The sequence below is a fragment of the Ochotona curzoniae genome, unplaced genomic scaffold (genome assembly GCF_017591425.1).
Source record: "Ochotona curzoniae isolate NIBS_2020 unplaced genomic scaffold, NIBS_Ocur_1.0 scaffold_1037, whole genome shotgun sequence".
In the NCBI taxonomy this organism is placed as follows: Eukaryota; Metazoa; Chordata; class Mammalia; order Lagomorpha; family Ochotonidae; genus Ochotona; species Ochotona curzoniae.
The window spans coordinates 32,774,171-32,792,441 of NW_024467083.1; the positions used below are offsets into that span (position 1 = coordinate 32,774,171).

General features: G+C 52.8%; 1 protein-coding gene across 1 annotated transcript; it reads right to left on the reverse strand.

Moving 5' to 3' along the window:
- Positions 1–219: 219 nt before the first annotated feature.
- Positions 220–8,266, reverse strand: UBE2Q1 (ubiquitin conjugating enzyme E2 Q1). The gene is made up of 13 exons (XM_040998532.1): positions 7,863–8,266; positions 5,705–5,809; positions 5,267–5,371; positions 4,611–4,661; positions 2,929–3,069; positions 2,637–2,721; positions 2,424–2,484; positions 2,158–2,248; positions 1,986–2,044; positions 1,841–1,889; positions 1,474–1,569; positions 1,098–1,164; positions 220–703 (listed from the first exon to the last, which is right to left on the reverse strand). The coding sequence occupies exons 1-13, from the start codon at positions 8,196–8,198 to the stop codon at positions 672–674; spliced, it is 1,278 nt and encodes a 425-aa protein (XP_040854466.1). The 5' UTR covers positions 8,199–8,266; the 3' UTR covers positions 220–671.
- Positions 8,267–18,271: the final 10,005 nt, after the last annotated feature.

The following is an 18,271-nucleotide window of genomic DNA, read 5'->3' on the forward strand; positions in this document are numbered from 1 at the left end:
GTGGCTCAGCAGGGCGCCAGTGCTTCTGAGGCCTTCCAGAGAATTCCAGGGGTGGCCCGGGCATGCCTCCGCTCCTTGCTCTTCCAGCTTCAGCAGCAACGTGTGGCCTCTCCCAGAGCAGCAGTGGACCTGGCCCCTCCCCCCACCTCCCAAGTAGTTCGGGGATGGGGGTGGGGTGGGATGTGAGGATAAAAATAAAGATGAGTCAAGACCAGCATCTTCAAATTAACAAACTGTAATTGTTTTCCCAAAGATACATTTTTTTCCATACACATCCATCATACACTGTAACCAAAAAAAGCAGTGTACATGAAATAAGAGAAAATAAATTAAAAATCCATAGCATAGGTAAGGAGGCTCTAGCCTGGAGCGCAGCGGAGTTTCCGGCGAGAGGCGGCGGCTCGAGAGTTTCTTTGAGAAGAATGCCTGCTAGCAAGGGTTCCAGCGAGGAGGCTGGTTGGTCTGGTAAGTCAGTCTTGAGTACTTGAGACAGTTCGGTGTGTGTTTTTCCTTAGCGTTTAGAATAGCCATCACTGTCCTACAATAGGCAGAGCTATCACGTCCAGGAAAAAGGAGAGGGGAGCCACAGAGGCAGCGTGAGATCCAAATACAGCATTCATAGGTAATTGGTCCAGTGGTGCCTGGGGAGGGAGGAGGGTGACACTCCACGGTTAGCCATCTTCTTTTGGGGGTGTGTACCAGCCTGCAAAGAAAGAGAACTACACACAGTGAGGAGGAGGCTGACGCCGGGCCTCCCTGTCCCAACTGCCCAGGACACTCCCAGCACCAGAGACACAGCTCCTGACAAGGGGGTGGGCAAGGGTACGGAAGTGGAGGAGCTGCCTGCACGGGATGGGTGAGCCCAACGTGTGCCGCAAGGTGGGGGAGGGTGTCAGGGCAGCTCTCGTAGGGTGGTCGTAAGAGGGGCAGCACCACGTCCCTCCATGATCCAACCAGGGATGCTTTTCTGAGAGGATCAGTTGGACAGAAAACGAGAGCAGGTGCCACATCCATGGCTGGGAACGCTTCACAGGGCCCCTTGCCGTCTGGCTGCGAGGAAGCACCCGGGGCCTCCAGAGTGCTGGCTCCAGCCTCACCGTTTTTTTCGTGGATCTGCACCAAGGACTTGTAGGACTGCTGTGCTCTTGTCAGACTGTACTGAGACTGGGGAGAAGAAGCCGCCAGATCAGGCCATGGCTGGCCGGGGCCTTGCTGCCGCACACCTCCCAGGCCGCTACCCCAAGACCCAGGGGTCCCGGCTCCCAGCACTGCTCTGGTGACACATGCACTAGGTTCCCTCCCCGAGGCAGGGCATGGCCCCACACTCTTCCCTCTCCCAGTCCACTGCAGGCATTTCAGACCTCAGCAAGTACCATCATCAGCCCGTGGGCCTTATCATCTTAGGACCTCCCATACAGCAGCCCCAGCTTGCTGGAAGCCCGCCCTCCCTGTGCCTGGGTCTGGGCTCCTTACTTTGTTGGCTCCAAACTGCACTCGTGCCTTCCCCTTCACCAGCGTAGCACTGATCTGCATGATCACCGACTCTATGGAGTAGGCACTGCTCCAGCCCTGGGCGCGGGGAGGACAGCACACGTCAGGACAGAGCTGCCTGACAGGCACCCGCTCTCCAGGCACACAGCCACCTCCCACGGCAGGCCTGGCGTTGGTCCTTCCCTCCCAGGAGAGTCACCAGCTGTCAGCCTAGGTCAGTGGGGGCAGCCCAGCCTGGTCTGGTGCAATCAAAGAGTCACATTATGCCTCTTGCCCAATCCTTCGGGGAATGTGTGGTACAGTTTGGCCTGGCCTGGCTCAGGGGAATCCAGCCAGGAGAAAGGCCTACCTGTTTGGTGAGAAGTTCCATGCAGATGGCACCTCCACCCAGAACATACCTGCAGAAGAAAGGGGGTCAGCTGTGCTGAGAGCAAGCTCCAAGGCCCTCTCGGCCTCAGGAACCACCTCCTGCCCCTCACCCAGTCACCACTCACCCTCCGGAGAGGACTGGAGACACAACCCTGACAAACGGTGGATCAAAGGGAAAGTTATCCTAAGAGAGAGAGGTAGAGAGAGACAGCAATCAGGGCCCAGGCAAGCGGCCTCCATGACACAGCAGGTGGGGAGACGGGCCAGGGAGGGGAGTGCGAAGGCTTGAAGAATTACTTTGAAGGAAAAGTTGAGGAGGATGAAGTCGGCTCCTTCTTTCTCTTTGAGTATCTGGAGGTCGTTGTGCAAAGCGCTGTCCTGGTCTACTCTATAAAGCAATGAGCCAGGCCTCAGCTCCTGAGCCCTACTCAGGGGCTCCGGAAACACCCTCCGTTCCCAGAGGTTAGCAGACAGAATGACCACGGCCCATACCCACTCCAGACCCCGAAAGCGACATGCTGAACGGCACTGCCCTTTCCTTGCAATCCCAAGTCCTCACTCACTTGAGGAGTTTGACATTCCAATCGTAAAGACTGTCATTCACGAGTTCGACTGCATAGTTTCCTGGAAGAAGACGGCAGGTGTTAGAAGATGAACCACGTTAGTTGATGGTCCCTGAAGTTTCCGCCCCACACTGAGACACGGGGGCTCCGGGTTCAGGCCAGAGGGCTCTCCCCCTCACGTGCTGCCGGCGGCGCTCTCTCAGGTGCACTCACCGCCTTTGAAACTCTGTGATCGGTATATATCCCTGAGCTCCTTCATCAGCCGGTCAGTGGCCTGCACCGAGCCAGACACTGCACCCTGCAAAGGTGGCAGGACAGACTTTTCTTGGTCATGTGCTTGGGAAATATACCTGTTACGTCTTAGGGGCAGTCAGGCAGCCTGCCCACAAAGTAGGGCAGGGTTAGGCACACTCACAAGAGTGCCCCTCAGACTGAGACGCGATGGCTACTTTCCAGCTGTGACCCACCTGGCCCTTCACCCAACCTCTCCCTCCAAGGCACGTACATTTAAGTAATCTTGCCTCTGGTTCTTTTTAATTTTCTCTAGGATGGCTAGGTTTTCTTTTCCAATGCCATCATCTTCTGATTTCTTGCCCTCTGCAGGCTCTTCCTCTTTCATTTCATAGTGATCTAGGTCTTCTGTGTCCTAGATGGGAGAACAGAGAAATCCATGTGGCTTGTGGGTAAGGACCATTATCTTCCTGGACCACCTAAGTCTGACGAATGCAACACCCTTCCCATTTCGGGAACAGTTCCCAGTCCTGAGTGCACCCTGATCGAAGCATAAAGCCAATACCTTTTCCTGCTGAGTAAAGCTAGAGTAGAACTATAGTAAGGACCCAGACAGCTGGGAAGCTGGGGTTACGGCTTGAGTCTGTAACTCAGCCCTCTTGCTCTCCAGACTGGCCTGCTCCAGCTCTCTTACAGCTGACCCTTGACAGGGGAAATACCTCCAAGTGCCAACAGAATGACTTTGGCCTGAAACTGACTCAAAGCTCATTTCACCAGGTGACTATTGTATCCAAGAGTTACCAGTATCTTAAGACCTAGTAGGCGTCCCATATGAAAATGCCATATGAGGTCCCACTTGCTCTAATTCTCATCCAGCTTCCTGCTAATGCACTTGGACAGCAGACGGTCCAAGTGTGAGGGCCCCTTCCACCCATGTGGGAGACCTGGACAGAGTTCTGGCTTCCTGGTTTCGGCCTGACTCAGGCCCAGCTGACAGTCATCTGAGGAGTAAACTAAAGGATGGAAACTCACTCTTTCACATAAATGAACAATAAATAATAATAATAAAGAATCTACAAGGTTCCAAGTCTAAAGAATTTCTCCCAAATCCTTCATCTCCCCTCCCTACAGTGCAGGGCCCATGGTAGAAAAGAAAAGCATCCACTCCTATTTCCCCGCCCTGGGAGAGCAGGGTTTGCTCCTAGGCATGGGGGTTGCTGTCTGTTTGCGAGGTGGCAGCATCACCAGCCCTGTTGGTCACAGGCCCCTTACAAGGTTACAGGACCTGGGACATTAATCCCATACTGAGGGACAAAGGGACCAGGGTGATCTTCCCTCTGGTGAAGATGCTATGCCATCCACCACAGCAGCAGCCAACATGTCAGCTTTGGCACTACATGCTGCACACCCTTGCTAACTTCATTCTTATAAACACCATATCCTTGTACCCTTATTCCATCACGATCCCCAGCTGACAATAAGTGGAGACCTAGCAAGGTTACTTATGCCCCAAGCCACAGAACACTGAGTAGAGCTGAGATCTGAATCAGTTTCTGTCTGGCTGTCAACTTCTAGTTCTTAACCATAACGTTCTATTGTGCAGAGAATTTATCAGCTCACTCCGTCTTCACTGAGCAGCACACGAAGCAGGCCATGCGCAGTGCCTTACTGCATCTTCAAGACAAGCACCCCGATAACTGTTATCATCCCACTTTACAGATACACCTGTGGCTTGGGGAGATGCGCTCACACCAGGTTTATGGGATTCCAAAGCCATCTCCCCTTGACTCTAATGGTTGGACATGGGAGCCCGACTCCTCCACCTCCCACACTGCTATTGCCTCAGCAGATCTTGTCTCCATGCCTTTGACATTTTTCTCCCCCCAGTTCCATAGTGCAGCTCTGTACACAGTGGCTGACCAGTGCTTCCCAATGCCACTGGGGCAGCATGCCTACCTCAGGCATCTCCTCATCTTCATCCTCTGAAGACACATCTTCCTGGGTGCACTGCAGAGGGGAGGGGAGGATGCAGACTTGAGCCCTAGTGTATTGTGTGGGGAAGGGGGGGTGTGTAGCCTCTGGCTACTCTGTTGAGCCCTCAGGGTGGAGGCCGTGCACCCACCCATGATTTATGCACTCTCCAGCAGCCAGATATGAGTGGATCTAAGTGCCCAGGGAAAGATTTTACTACCAGCCCAGCGTTCTCCTCCTACCAGATGCCAAAGAAATGAAAGCAAGCCGAACAGTGGTGTCTCATCCCTGTCCTGTCTCCATTCTAGCACTCCTCAGCACCCCTCCCTTGCCTGGCCATCTCCAGACCAATAACTGCATTCTAAGATCTAAATAGGGTTTGGACCCCACTCCATGGCCACCAATAGCTCCTGCTCAGATCATGGTAAGGATTTCTCTTCTCCTGACATGAGGAATACTGCCTGGCAGAGTGAGTTGTGCTGGGAAAGACAGATGAAGCTGCTGCAGTCTCACTTGGCTAGACTTTCAGCTGCAAAAGCAGGTGGAGAGGGCATGGGGTGAACAGAAACTCCTGCCGAGGTGAGTGCACTTGGTGGGAACTGCTCTGCACAGTGGGGCCCACAGCCCCTCCTGCTGCTCACCTGCTCTGCCGGCAAGGGCTGATCCAGCATCTCCACATCCGGATGCTGAGGCAGGTTATAGAGTTTACACAGGTCGGAGATGATCCTCTTCAGATGTTGCAATAGCTGGGGGTAAGGGCCAGGATTACGAAGCGCTCCTGCAGGACTCCCCTCTCAGCAGGCACAAGATGAGCTCTCAGCTCAGACCCCCGAGGGTAACCTGCTTCCCTGAGCCTTACGGGCCTGGTGGCAGTGGGAATGAGACTACTGGCAGGTCCATCTTGGGGCTGGAGCAGATGTCTTCCTTGGGCTTCCGTAAGCAACTCCCCTTAGAAGTCTGCCCCCTAAGGTTCAGGCTGGCACACCACCCACTTTGTAGCCGCAGCTCCCTTTAACAGGATGCCTTTGTGCCATGGGCTTCATAGGAACAAACGTGCCCCCACCCCAAGGCCCCCTCACCAGAGTATTCCCTTTCTTTATGTCCACCAGCCTCTCCAAGACAGCAGCCAAGTTGGGGTCATCAGACTCCACCGACCAGATAGGGGGCACGGCAGGGTAGGACTCCTGAAGGGAAAAGAGCAGGAGAGCGGTCAACACAGGCAGCTCTGTCATCTGCCTGCCCTCTGTCCCCCAACACCAGAGTCCCATTGTTTCCTCACCTCCATGCTCAATACAAGCTCAGTGTGGCGGGTCGGTGTCTAACCAAGCAGCTTCCCCCAACAAACTCACTCCCTAGCAGGACAAACAGTCCCTAGCACGACCCACTTCATGAAGCCACCTGAAGCCAAAAGCAGGCAGGACAGCACAGCCAAACTCAGCTGGTAGTGAGAGGCCTGCCCGCAGGCCTGCACTAGCTCCGCACTGGCTCCAGGGCCGAGGCTACCAGCCTGTTCACTCCTCCAACTCCACAACAGCTGGAGGGCGGGCTCCTGGTGTCACAGCCACACTGACATGGACAAAGCCAGGACCACAGGTGACCAAGGAAGGAGGGCTGCACACAGGGTCACATCTGCAGAAGCCAGGGGTCAGAAAATGCCAGGAGCCATCTCCGCAACCCACTCCCAACCGAGGCCCTCTGAGGTCAATCCTCCCCTCCCCTAGAGGTCTGCCACCTTCTCAGTACAGGCATGGACCATGAGGCTGCACATGGCGGGCCGCAAGGAAAAGGCCCACACTGCTGACATTCCCAGCATTCCTGAGCCACTGTGCCAAATAGGGCTGGACCTGACTCCCCATCTGCCCGAACTGAGGGGGCCAGCTCCTTCCTGGGAACCACAGAGTCCCGCTGATGAACCCCTTAAACTAACTTCCTGTCAGGCCAAGAGGAGATGGCCTCTGGTAACTGAAAGGGCAGCTGGTCTGGGAAGGGAGGAGAGGGCAGAATCCTGAGGAATTAGAAGTTTCATTTGGGAACAAAGTTAAAATTTGAGCTTCCCACACAGGCCAATCCTTCAAGCTAGAGGCAAAGCCATAATCAAAGAGGCCAACCTTAGCCTTTCAATGTAACTTTTTGGTGCAAGACAGGAGGGATAAGAGTGATGGAGGGAGGACACAGACATTAAGTCACACTGAGTTTTTTTGGGGGGGCGGGGGGACAGCAGGTAACTTTAGCCTGGTGAGGTGTCTCAGCTCACTAAACCTTGACCTGGTCAGTCAGAGGGCACAGCACCATTTCAAGTGTACATGGGTCCCCCATGCCTCATTAGGCTCAAGCGTGACTGTCCATTCAGTTGACCTGTGTGCGGACCATCCTCCAGCTCCTGGCTTGGAAGGGATCATAAGAGCAGGGGCACCACACCCACAGTGTATCCAAGGCTAACCCTCCTCCTCCAGGAGTGCTGGGGTGCACAGAGGCAGGAGGTGTGGAGGCCTAACATGGAATGATGGTTGCCAAGGAGAAAGGGAACTTGTCACCGCTCAGGAGATGGGGACCACCCGACCTGTGGCCTCACATCCTTGCCAGGGAAGAGAACAACCGGGGAGAGTGGGGGAGAGGAGTGTCAACAAGAGGAGAGTTAGAAGTGACACCACTAGTAGAGGGACTACACAGGGGGGACAGGAGCCTGCGCGGGGCACACTCAGTTGGTGAAAGGAAGCAAAGAGGGGTGGCAGGAGCGACACCTGAGCAGGGATCCCACAGGTGGCACCAGCCCGAGGCAAGGGAACCCGCGTCAAGGGGCACCCCTGAGAAGGACCGAGCTCCGTGCCAGGTCCCTCCGGCTGGGGTCAAGGCACAGGTCTGGAAGCCTGATGCAAAGGGAGAAGGGGGAGGGACAGAAAGGGACACTCCTCGAGGGGACCAAGCTAAAGTTATGGGCCCAAGTGGCCCAAAGGAGCGCCAGTCAGGAAAAGCCTGGGGTCCGGGTGGGCAGTCAGGGCGCCATATGTCGGGGCAGCCCGGGCCGTCAGGGGTCATTGGAAGAGACGCCAAAGTGCACGGCAGACGCTGAAGCGACAAAACCCACAGCGACCCCGAGACACGACGCGCCGAGCCCTCCCCCCACACATCAAGGGGGCTTCGGCCTCCACAGCCCTCGGAGGGCTCCACGCCGACTGAGGGGATCCCGAGTGCCTGACCAGCCCCGCTTCCCTGAGGCGCACGCGACGGGGTCCTCACCGTGATGTTGCAGTGGATGCGGACGGGCTCCCCGGGCACCGACCCCCGTGAGGGGAGGTGCGGGCCGGGCGCGGCCCCGGCCCCTCCACCGGCCCCACCGGCCCCGGCCAGCAGGAACTCGCAGCTCAGCTCGTCCAGGCAGGCGCTGGCAATGCGGAAGCGCTCGTGGCCGCGGTGAAAGATGGATTCGAGCAGCTTCAGCTCCCGCCTCAGGCAGGGCCCCGGCCCCGGGCCCCCTCCCGGGCCGCCCCCGGCCCCCGGCGCCGCCCCCTGGCCCCCCAGCTGCTGCCCCGGCCCCGGCTGCTGCTGCTGCCCCTGCGGCTGCGGCTGCTGCATCCTCCGCTCCGCTCCGCTCCGGGGCCGGCGGGCCGGGAGCCTCCGGCCTCCGCTCCGGGCTCCGCCGCCGCCGCCGCCGCCGCGGTCCGCACTTCCTGATCCCCCCTTCGCCAAGATGGCGCCGCCGCCACCTCCGGGACAGGCCCCCCCCCCTCGGCCGCCGGAAGCCGCGCGCCCCTCCTCCTCGGCTAGCGGCCCCGCCTCTGTGCCCTCTTCACGTGACCTCCCCGCTCGGGCCTCCGCCACGTGATCGCCCCGACTTTTCCCGCCCCCTCAGGCTCGTCAGCCACCCGACACGGGTGACGCGAGCTCCGGGCACGCGGCTGCCAGCGTCGCCGTGCGTGCTGACGTACTTCGTGCGAGCCTGCGCGCACCCTTTCGCAGGCGCTCCCCCGTCACGTGGCCCGGCGCCGCGTGCTCCCCAGCGCTCCCCGCACGGGACCCTCTTTGCGGCTCTGGCCGGGCGCTCAGTGTGCGATCGATCGGGATTGGTGCATGTTGCGGTGGTCACCCCGCCACGGCCCCATGGCGTGCGCTCTCTCCACCCTGAGGGTCGTGTGGTGGGGGAGAAGGTGTATGGCACTGAGATGCCAGGGGCTGGGATTCCAGCACAGCCCTGGGCGTGGGGCGTTGGGTCAGCCCCTTTGCTGCCCACCCTCGTCCAACGCCTGTGGTGCTCACTCCCTGATCGGCTACTAGGCGACCACAAAGTATCCTGGGGAGGTGCGGGAAAGGGTTGTACTCGGCAGCTGATCTCGGGTCTGGGCGAGATCGCGGAGGTCCCAAGCTTATGGAAGGAGTGCAGCGCCAGTCTACATAGCGTTGACATAGCGGTTAGACAGAGGTGCAGGCTCGGACGGCCCCACGTCCCAAGTCGCAGTCCTAGCTAACCGCCTTGCAGCCGGCCAGTCAGCCAGCGGGCCTGGCGCTGCCGGAGGAGGCGGGCGTGCCCACGAAGCGCGTGCTAGATGGCGCTATCACAAAGGCCAAAGGCTCCAGGGACCCAGAGCTGGTGTTCTGCCAGGGCCTGGTGTGTTGGCCTGCGCTGGGTTCTGCTGGGTTCGTCCCTGGCCTCTTCTCCCTGAGCCAACATGCGTTACCCTTTGTTGGAAGCTGACCGGGCCACTCGGGCAGTCTGCAGAAGAGTTATATGTGGCCAGTTTGGGCCTTGGGTCATGTTCCTGGTCACCTCAGGCGTGGTTTGCCTTGTTTGGGTAGCCTGCACGTTTAGCCACATGTCACCTTGGTGTGCAAGCCGTAGGTAAAAAAAAAAAAAAAAAGAAAAAAGGCGGCTGGTGTTGGGGGGTGGGGAGAGTGTGGCACTGTGGCATAGTGAGTGAAGCCTCTGCCTGGGACATCAGCATCCCATAGGAGTACCGGTTTGTGTCCAGGCTGCTATACTTCCTATCCAACTCCCTGCTTGTGACCTGGGAAAGCAGCAAAGGTTGATGATGGTTTAAGTGCTTTTGACCCTGTAACCACATGGGAGATCCAGAGGAGTCTCCTGACTCCTGGCCTCAGATCGGCTCAGCTCCAGCTGTCGGGGCCACGTGGAGAGTGAGCCAGCAGATGGAAGATCTGTCTCTGTCACTGCTTCTCTAACTCTGCCTTTCAAATTAAAACTTAAAAAAAAAATTAATACTGATAAGAAATCCCATTTACTGAGCACTTCCTGAGCCAAGATATGTTGCAACTTTCTAAACTCCCAACACCATTGCAAAGTCAGCAGCTTTATTTATCCCTGATTTACAGGTAGGGAAAGGAGTGGCTGTCCCAGGGAAAGTCAGAGCTCCTGGGTGTGGCCAGAAATACATGCCCTCTTATGCCACCCTGCTTCCCTCTGTGCTTTCCCAAGAGGTTTTCACAAGTCAGTCAGGATGCCCACAAACACACCATTTGTACAGTTTAGGAAGGATTTAATTAGGAGCACACAACACTGAGGAGACGGTCCCCAGATGTGCTGCTGGGATGGCAGGGGGCAGGGGCTTCAGGAGACCTGGAGGAACCTGCCCAGTCCTCCATGTAAAGGAGACCAGAGAGACAGCCACCCATGACAGATGTAAAGCCACGGTTAAGAATGTGGGCTTTAGGTTAAGAACAAGTAAGACCAAAAAGCCACTCCAAAGAAGCAAGGCACAGGAAACACACAAGTGCCGTGTGCTCTCATGCTGTGCAGAATCTAAGCACGTGGGTCTCATAGAGGTCACTTGGTGGTTACTAGACACTGGGGAGGGTGGGTGGTGGGGAGCAAGTGCTGGAGAAAGGTTGATTTCTGGGTACTGAGCAACAGGAGAATGAAGCTCCGAAGTTCTGACGTCACTGTCAGTAACAATAATGTATACTCTTCTAAACCAGGAGAGGGACTGGCACAATCACTTCACTGATCTGCCTGCAAGCACCAGGATCCCATATGGGCACTGGTTCATGACCTTGCTGCTCCACTTCCCATCCAGCTGCCTGCCCGTGGCCTGGGAAAGCAGTGGAGGACGGCCCAAAGCCTTGGGACCCTGCACTCACGTGGTATAAAATCCAGTCACAAAATGGAGTCACTTCGGTTCAGACCTGCATAAGTTTGCTAACCTGCTCTTTATGCCTCTGTACAAAGTTCTTTGCCACTTTCTTGCTTTGGGGACCAGATCACAAGGGGTAACATACCCTGTCACAACCCACAGTTCTAGGAATCAATACTGTATGATGTATTCACTCATTGTCCCCATGGCAGCCTCCTGCGGTTACTGTAGCCCACCCATTGTCCCCATGGCAGCCTCCTGTAGCTGCTTGAGCCCACCCATTGTCCCCATGGCAGCCTCCTGTGGTTACTGTAGCCCACCCATTGTCCACCCCTGTTCCCATGGCAGCCTCCTGTGGCTGTCCAACTCACCTGGCTCCCATGGCCGTAGAACTCACTCTTTGTATAAAAACCCATCTAACTCTCACCTTGGGATCACTCTCTGAAGGAAAGGAGAGCTGACCTCAGCCAGCTAGTCTGCTTATCTGCCTGCTCAATAAATCGTGCTGTTTAGCAGAGTTGTCTGGGCTGCACTTCTTGGGGAGAAGCTTGGGGTGAATGCAACCTGGCTCCTGGCTCCTGGCTTTGGACAAACTCAGCTCCAACCGTTGTAGCCATTTGGGGAGTGAACCAGTAGGTGGAGGATCTTTTTCTCTCTGTAAATCTGATCTTCCTTTCCAATAAAAATAAATAAATATTTTTTAAAAAGAAGAAGAAGGAAAGGAAAGAAAACTGGACCCAGTGTGGTGGCCTGGAAGTCCTTGTCTTTGCGTGTGCCAGGATCTCATATGGTTCTTGTCCTGGCTGCTCCACTCCCATCCTTCCTGCTTGTGACCTGGGAAAGCAGTCAAGGATGGCCCAAAGCCTTGGGACCCTGCACCCACATGGGAGAAGCACTTGGCTCTTGGCTTCAGATTGACTCAGCTCTGGTTGTTGAAGCCACTTGGAGAATGAACCAACAGATGGAAGATCTGTCTCTCTCTTCTTCTCTCTATAAATCTGAAAATTTTAAAAAATGCATAAATCTTAAAAAAAAAAAAAACTAGGAGAAGGGATTTTTGAACATTTTTGCTGTAATCATTTGCGGCTAGAGAGAGGATCACCCCGATTTGGTCACTGCACAATGTCTGTGCGCAGTAAAGCATCACACAGTGAACAATTTCCATGTGTCTGTTCAAAATGCTAGGAGTTTTGAGCAGGACTGCAAACTTTGGTCCCAGTCTGTGTTAACACTTAAAAAAGAGAATGACTGGGCCCGGCGCAATGGTGCAGCGGTTAAGGTCCTCGCCTTGTACGCCCTGGGATCCCATATGGGCACCGGTTCTAATCCTGGCGGCCCCGCTTCCCATCGAGCTCCCTGCCTGTGGCCTGGGAAAGCAGTCGAGGACAGCCCAAAGCTTTGGGACCCTGCACCTGTGTGGGAGACCCAGAAGAAACTCCTGGCTTCGGATCGGCATAGCATTGGCCATTGTGCTCACTTGGGGAGTGAATCATCGGATGGAAAATCTTCCTCTTTGTCTCTCCTCTCTGTATATCCGCCTTTCCAATAAAAATAAAATAAATCTTTAAAAAAAGAAAGAAAAAGAAAAAGAGAATGACTTAGAAAAGGAGAGCTGAGTTTTGGGGAGAAAGTGAGAGCTGGTAAGTGCAGTGCATGGAGGGAGGGAGCAACATGGGAACTGTATTTCTTGTTGCTGGCCTTAGGGACACATGGTTATGACTGACCCTGAACCAGGTACCCCGTCACCTGTACTATGAGAATGTGATAGGATGCTAAGGGGTCTGTGAGCATTGCCTGGGAGAGAAGACACACCCAGCTCTCTACCTGGCAAGGCATGGGAGACCAGAACAGGGCTGGAGGAGGTAGAGGGAGGACTAACCACCATCAGAGAACATGGGAATATAAATGCCTTGGGTGGAAACGGAAGAATTTCTGGAAGTAGGAGGAGGCTGAGAAGAAACACCCAAGACAGAGAAGCAAATGGGAAAAGGGCCAAGAAGGGATTGGAGTAAGCTGGATGGTGGAGGTGTTAGCCCCTGGGTCACCCTGGTAGTGACAGTCCTTCTGGGGATTAACTGACTCATCCAAACCCTTTCAGACTTGGACTCAGTCATTTCACTTGGAGATTATGAAAGGTTCATGTAAAAATTTACTAACACTAGGCCCGACATGCTATCTAAACTCCACCTCCAAGCTCCATCCCATAGCGGATCCCATATGGATGCTAGTTTTGTCCCAGCTGCTCCAATTTCCATCCAACCTCCTAGCTATGGCCTGGGGAAGCAGTGGAGGATGTCCCGAAGTGTTGGGACCCTGCGCCCACGTGGGAGACTCGGAAGAAGCTTGTGGCTCCTGGCTCTGAATCGGCTCAGCTTAGGCTGTTGCAGCTACTTGGGAAATGAATCAGTGAATTGAAAATCTTCCTCTCTACATTTCCTCTTTGAATCTGCCTTTCCAATGGAAGTAAATAAATCTTATATTTTTTAAAATTTTTGCCTTCACCGATCTTCCTCTGTAGTTGTCTTTCTTTTAACACGTGGCCTTCCTGAGAGAGAAAAATCCCTGGAACTCATTTCCACAGAATAGGCAGAGTGATCTTTGAAAATTTCAAATTAGACCATGCCCCTCTCTGCTGAAAATCCGCCCCGTGGTTTCCCATTGCACTTGGAATAAAGTGCAATGGAAAACAGCCTCCTGTGGTCTCCATAATCCAGCCCTGTCTTCTTCCTTGACTTCCTCCCTTCCACTTCTCTCTTCCTCATGGGACCCCAGCTGTGCCGATCCCCTGATCCCCTACTAGCTATTGTGTAACTGTCAAAAGGGGTTATCATGGAATGCTTACTGGTATGGAAAGATGTTGGAGAGTAGTGAATGGAAAGCAAAGGTTACAAAACCGTGTCACCATATGTTCCTTGAAACAGCAACAATGAAGGTGTGGGCAGTTGGTATATCCCTTGCAGTGCTTTTTGGAGTGCCTATACCCCACGTGAGAGTTCTTGGGTTTGAGTCCTGGTTGTTATTTCTTTATTAAAAAATAAATAAGTAAACACTTATTTTTGTTTGAAAGATAAAGTTAAAAAGAAGGAAAGACACAGAGAGAGAGGTCTTCCATGTGCTGATTCATTACCCAAATGACAGCAATAGCCATAGGTAAGCCAATCCGGAGCCAGGAGCTACTTCTGGGTCTGATGTGAGTGCAGGGGTACAAGGCTTTGAGCTATCCTCTGCTGCTTTTCCCAGGCCACAAGCAGGGAGCTGGATCACAAGTAGAGAAGCTGGGACATAAGCTGATGTGCATATGGGATGCTGATGCCACAGGCAAAGGCTTAGCCATACTACACCATGGCACCAACCCCTGATTCCATTTCTGATTCCAGCTTCCTGATGACACACAATCTGGGAGGCTGTAAGTCATTGTTTAAGTACTTGAATCTCTGCCACTTAAATGTGAGACCCAGACTGAGGTCCTAGCTCCTGGCCTCAGTGTGTACCAACCAAGCTGTTGGTGGCATTTTAGAGGTGAATCAGGGGTCCCAACACAATGTCTCAGTAGCTAAATCCTCACCTTGCAAGTGTCAGGATCCCATATGGGGGCTGATTCATGTCTCGGCTGCTCCATCTTCTATCCAGCTCCTGTTTATGGCCTGGGAAAGCAGTACAGGATGGCCTTGGGACCCTGCACCTGCATGGGAAACCCGGAAGAAGCTCTGGTTCCTGGCTTCAGATCAGCTCAGCTCCAGCCTTATGGCCATTTGAGGAGTGAACCAGCAAATGGAGGATCTTTCTCTCTATCTCTCCTTCTTTCCCTAAATGTGATCTATTTTTCCAAGATGAATAAATAAACTTTAATAAGTAAGTCAGTGGTTAGGAGCTATGAGTTTCTCTACCTTTCAAACAACAACCAGAAGTTAAAATGTACATGATTTAGTTACCTTTGCAACAGAAATGCATGCATTTTCTATTAAGAACAAGGAGAAGAATTTTCTAAGCAGTATTATTTTAATAATCCAGAAATAGGCAATAACCCAAATGTCCATCAGTGGTAGAAAGGATGCATGATACTATAGTCAAACAGTAGCATATAGGAATAAAGATAAAAGAACTGCAACTGTATTGAACAGTATGTCTAAGCAATGGGTACTTGGGCCAATAGTGAAGATACTGGTCAGGACACCCCCACCCCACATCATAGAGTCTGGGTGGGAGTTCTGGCTCTGCTCTGATTTTAGCTTCCTGCTAATGTGCAATTGGGGACACAGAAGGTAACTGGCTCAAGTAATTGGGTCCCTACCACCCAGGTGGGAGATCTGGATTAAATTTGGAGCTCCTGGCTTCAGCCTGGCCCAGTCCTGGCTGGGGGTGAGTGTTTGGGGCAGTGCTCAGGAGCTAGAAGATTCTCTACCTCTATGTCTCTCTGGTTTTCAATTTGAAGTGTCTGGGAGTCTCGCTAACATATTGTCAAAAATAAATTAATTGGGCCCAGCACGATGGCGCAGAGGTTAAGGTCCTTGTCTTGCACGCCTAGGATCCCATATGGACACCGGTTCTAATCCCAGCAGCCCTGCTTCCCATTCAGCTCCCTGCTTGTGGCCTGGGAAAGCAGTCAAGGACGGCCTAAAGCTTTGGGACCCTGCACCCCCGTGCGCGGGACACCCAGAAGAGGCTCCTGGCTTTGGATTGGCTCAGCTCCAGCAGTTGCAGCCGCCTAGGGAGTGAATCATCGGACAGAAGATCTTCCTCTCTGTCTTTCCTCTCTGTATATCTGCCTTTCCAATAAAAATAAAAAAATAAATCTTAAAAAAATAAATTAATAAAAGCAGACACACATAGCAGGCATTTAACCAGCTAAGTCACCCATGTTCCATATCAGGGTGCCTGGGTTTTCTTTCTAGCCCTGGGTCCTGGCTCTAGCTCCCTGCCAGTACAGACCCTGAGAGGCAGTGTTGATTCAAGGAACTGTGTACCTGCCACCTTGATGGACCCTCTGGAATGGGTTCCTAGGTCTGGATCTGGGTCTGGCCCCAGTCCTGCTCATGTGGGGGGAGGAGGGGACAAACAAGTGGATGGCAGTGCTCTTTCTCTAAAAGAAGCATAATAAATAAATAAAAGCACAGACACAAAATATTCTGACTCTGTTTATAAGAAGTTCCATAGACAAAGTTGGCATGTGGTTCTTCTAGAAGTCAGAATGGTGCTTACTGTTTAAATTTTTTTATCAACCCAGATGTTTCGAAGAATGGAACTTGCATTATTTTTAACATATTGTTTACCCAATACTATGTCAATTAATTCCATAATGTTGTATATTGATACTGAGGCCTTGTTGGGGCTTTTAACCGACCGGATCTTTACTCTGTTAGACCTATCTTCAGACCATAGAAGGTCTCCCCAGGAGGCCACTGAACTTATCTGGACAATAAGACGCTGAACTTTATGCTAGGCATGTGTTTGCAAGCAATGAATCTCAACTGAACTTGAACTATGGTTATGCAGCAAGGTGGAGGAATCCACCATGGGGGGAGGGATATGGGGAGGGGTGGGGGGAATAAAAAAAAAATTTTATCATTAAAAAAATTGTGTAGAAAACCCATCACATAAAAATCTACCATCTTAAAATGTTATGGAAAGTGTAGTCCTTGTCCCTGGTACCAAATGGAGAAGTTGACCAACTTCTGAATCTGAAGCTATGCTGGATGAAGATATTTAGTGCATGCTAAAGGTACTACCAGAAAGGGGGTGCTGGCATGGAAAACTCCCAACAGAGCTGCACATGTCTGGTGTCAGATGCCAAGGCTTGTCACTAAATCAGTGACAGTTCATTCCTTGTCTGTTTTGTCATGGTGGTCCTGGCGGTCCACAGGTGGTGGCTTTAGATCCAGCATGACCAGGTTGCCTTTGTCTAGAAAAGGAGTTTGATAAGGACTAGAGCAAGTTGTGCCTTAGGACACAGGCAAGAGGGAAGCCAGTGGTCCAGCCCTGTAGCACCAGCTACCTGACCTTACATTTAAGCAGTAAACGTCGTTTTCTTGTGTTATTTCATACCCAATTGCAAAACCAAAGTGAGGCATGTAATTCAGTGGAATTCTGTGTATTCACAATGTTGTGCAATTCATTCCAGAACATTAAGGACCCCATGGGGGTCCTTCTAAAGAGAAGGAGTAGTGATTTTGAAGGGCATTAGGGAGGCTTCTGTGTGAGAGAACTTCCAGGGGCACAGCGCGATGGCTTAATGCCTAAATGCTCATTTTAAAAACACTGGGATCCCATGGGAGTGCTGTTTCGTGTCCTGTTGTTCCACTTCCTATCAAGCTCCCTGTTTGTGGCCTGGGAGAGCAACAGAGGATGGCCCAAAGCCTTGTAAGTCTGAACCCACACCAGAGACCTGAAAGAAGTTCCTGGCTCCTGGCTTCATAATGGCTCAGCTCTGGCCACTGTGGCCCCTCGGGGCGTGAACCAGCAGATTGAAGATCTTTATCTCTCCTCTTTGTAAATCTGCTTTTCCAATCAAAACAAATCTTAAAAAAATAAAAAGAAAAAAGAAAGACAGCTTTCAGGGCCAGCATGGTGGCCTAGTGACTAAAGTCCTCGCTTTGAACGCACCAGGATCCCATATGGGTGCCGGTTCTAATCCCGGCAGCCCCACTTCCCATCTAGCTCTGTGCTTGTGACCTGGGAAAGTCGTCAAGGATAAAGTCCAAAGCCTTGGGACCCTGCACCCGCATGGGAGACCCAGAAGAGGTTCCTGGCTCTGGTTTTGGATTGGCACAGCACCAGCTGTTGCAGTCACTTGGGGAATGAATCATTGGACGGAAGATCTTCCTCTCTTTCTTTCTGCCCCTATCTATATATATCTGATTTTGCAGTATAAATAAATAAATCTTAAAGAGAGAGAGAGCTTTCAGAAAGTCATAGAAAAATGAAGAAACATTTTGTTGGGCCTAACACTATAGCCTAGCAGCCAAAGTCCTTGCCTTGCATGCCCCAGGATTCTATATGGTTTGTGTCGCAGCAGCCCTGCTTCCCATCCAGCTCCCTGCTTGTGGCCTGAGAAAGCAGTGGAGGACGACCCAATGCCTTGGGACCCTGCACCTGTGTGGGAGATACAGAAGAGGCTCCTGGCTCCTGGCTTCAAATCAGCTCAGTTCTGGCCATTGTGGTCAACTGAGTGAATCAGCAGACAGAAGATCTTCCTCTTTGTCCTCCTCTGTACATCCAACTTTCCAATTTAAAAAATCTGAAATATTTTGTTGCAAAGCATTTTTTCAGATTTATGTATTTTTATTAGAATGGCAGATATATAGAGAGAAGGAGATATAGAGTCAGATCTTCTGTCTGTTGATACATTCCTCAAGTGGCCACAAAGGCCGGAGCTGAGCTGATCCAATCTGAAGCCAGGAGCCAGGAGTTTCTTCTTAGTTTCCCATGTGGGTGCAGGGTCCCAAGGCAGTCCTCAACTGCCTTCCCTGGCCACAGGCCGGGAGTTGGATAGGAAGCAGAGCATCTGGGACATGAACCGGCACCCATATGGGATCCCAGTGCATGCAAGGCAAGGAATTTAGCCAC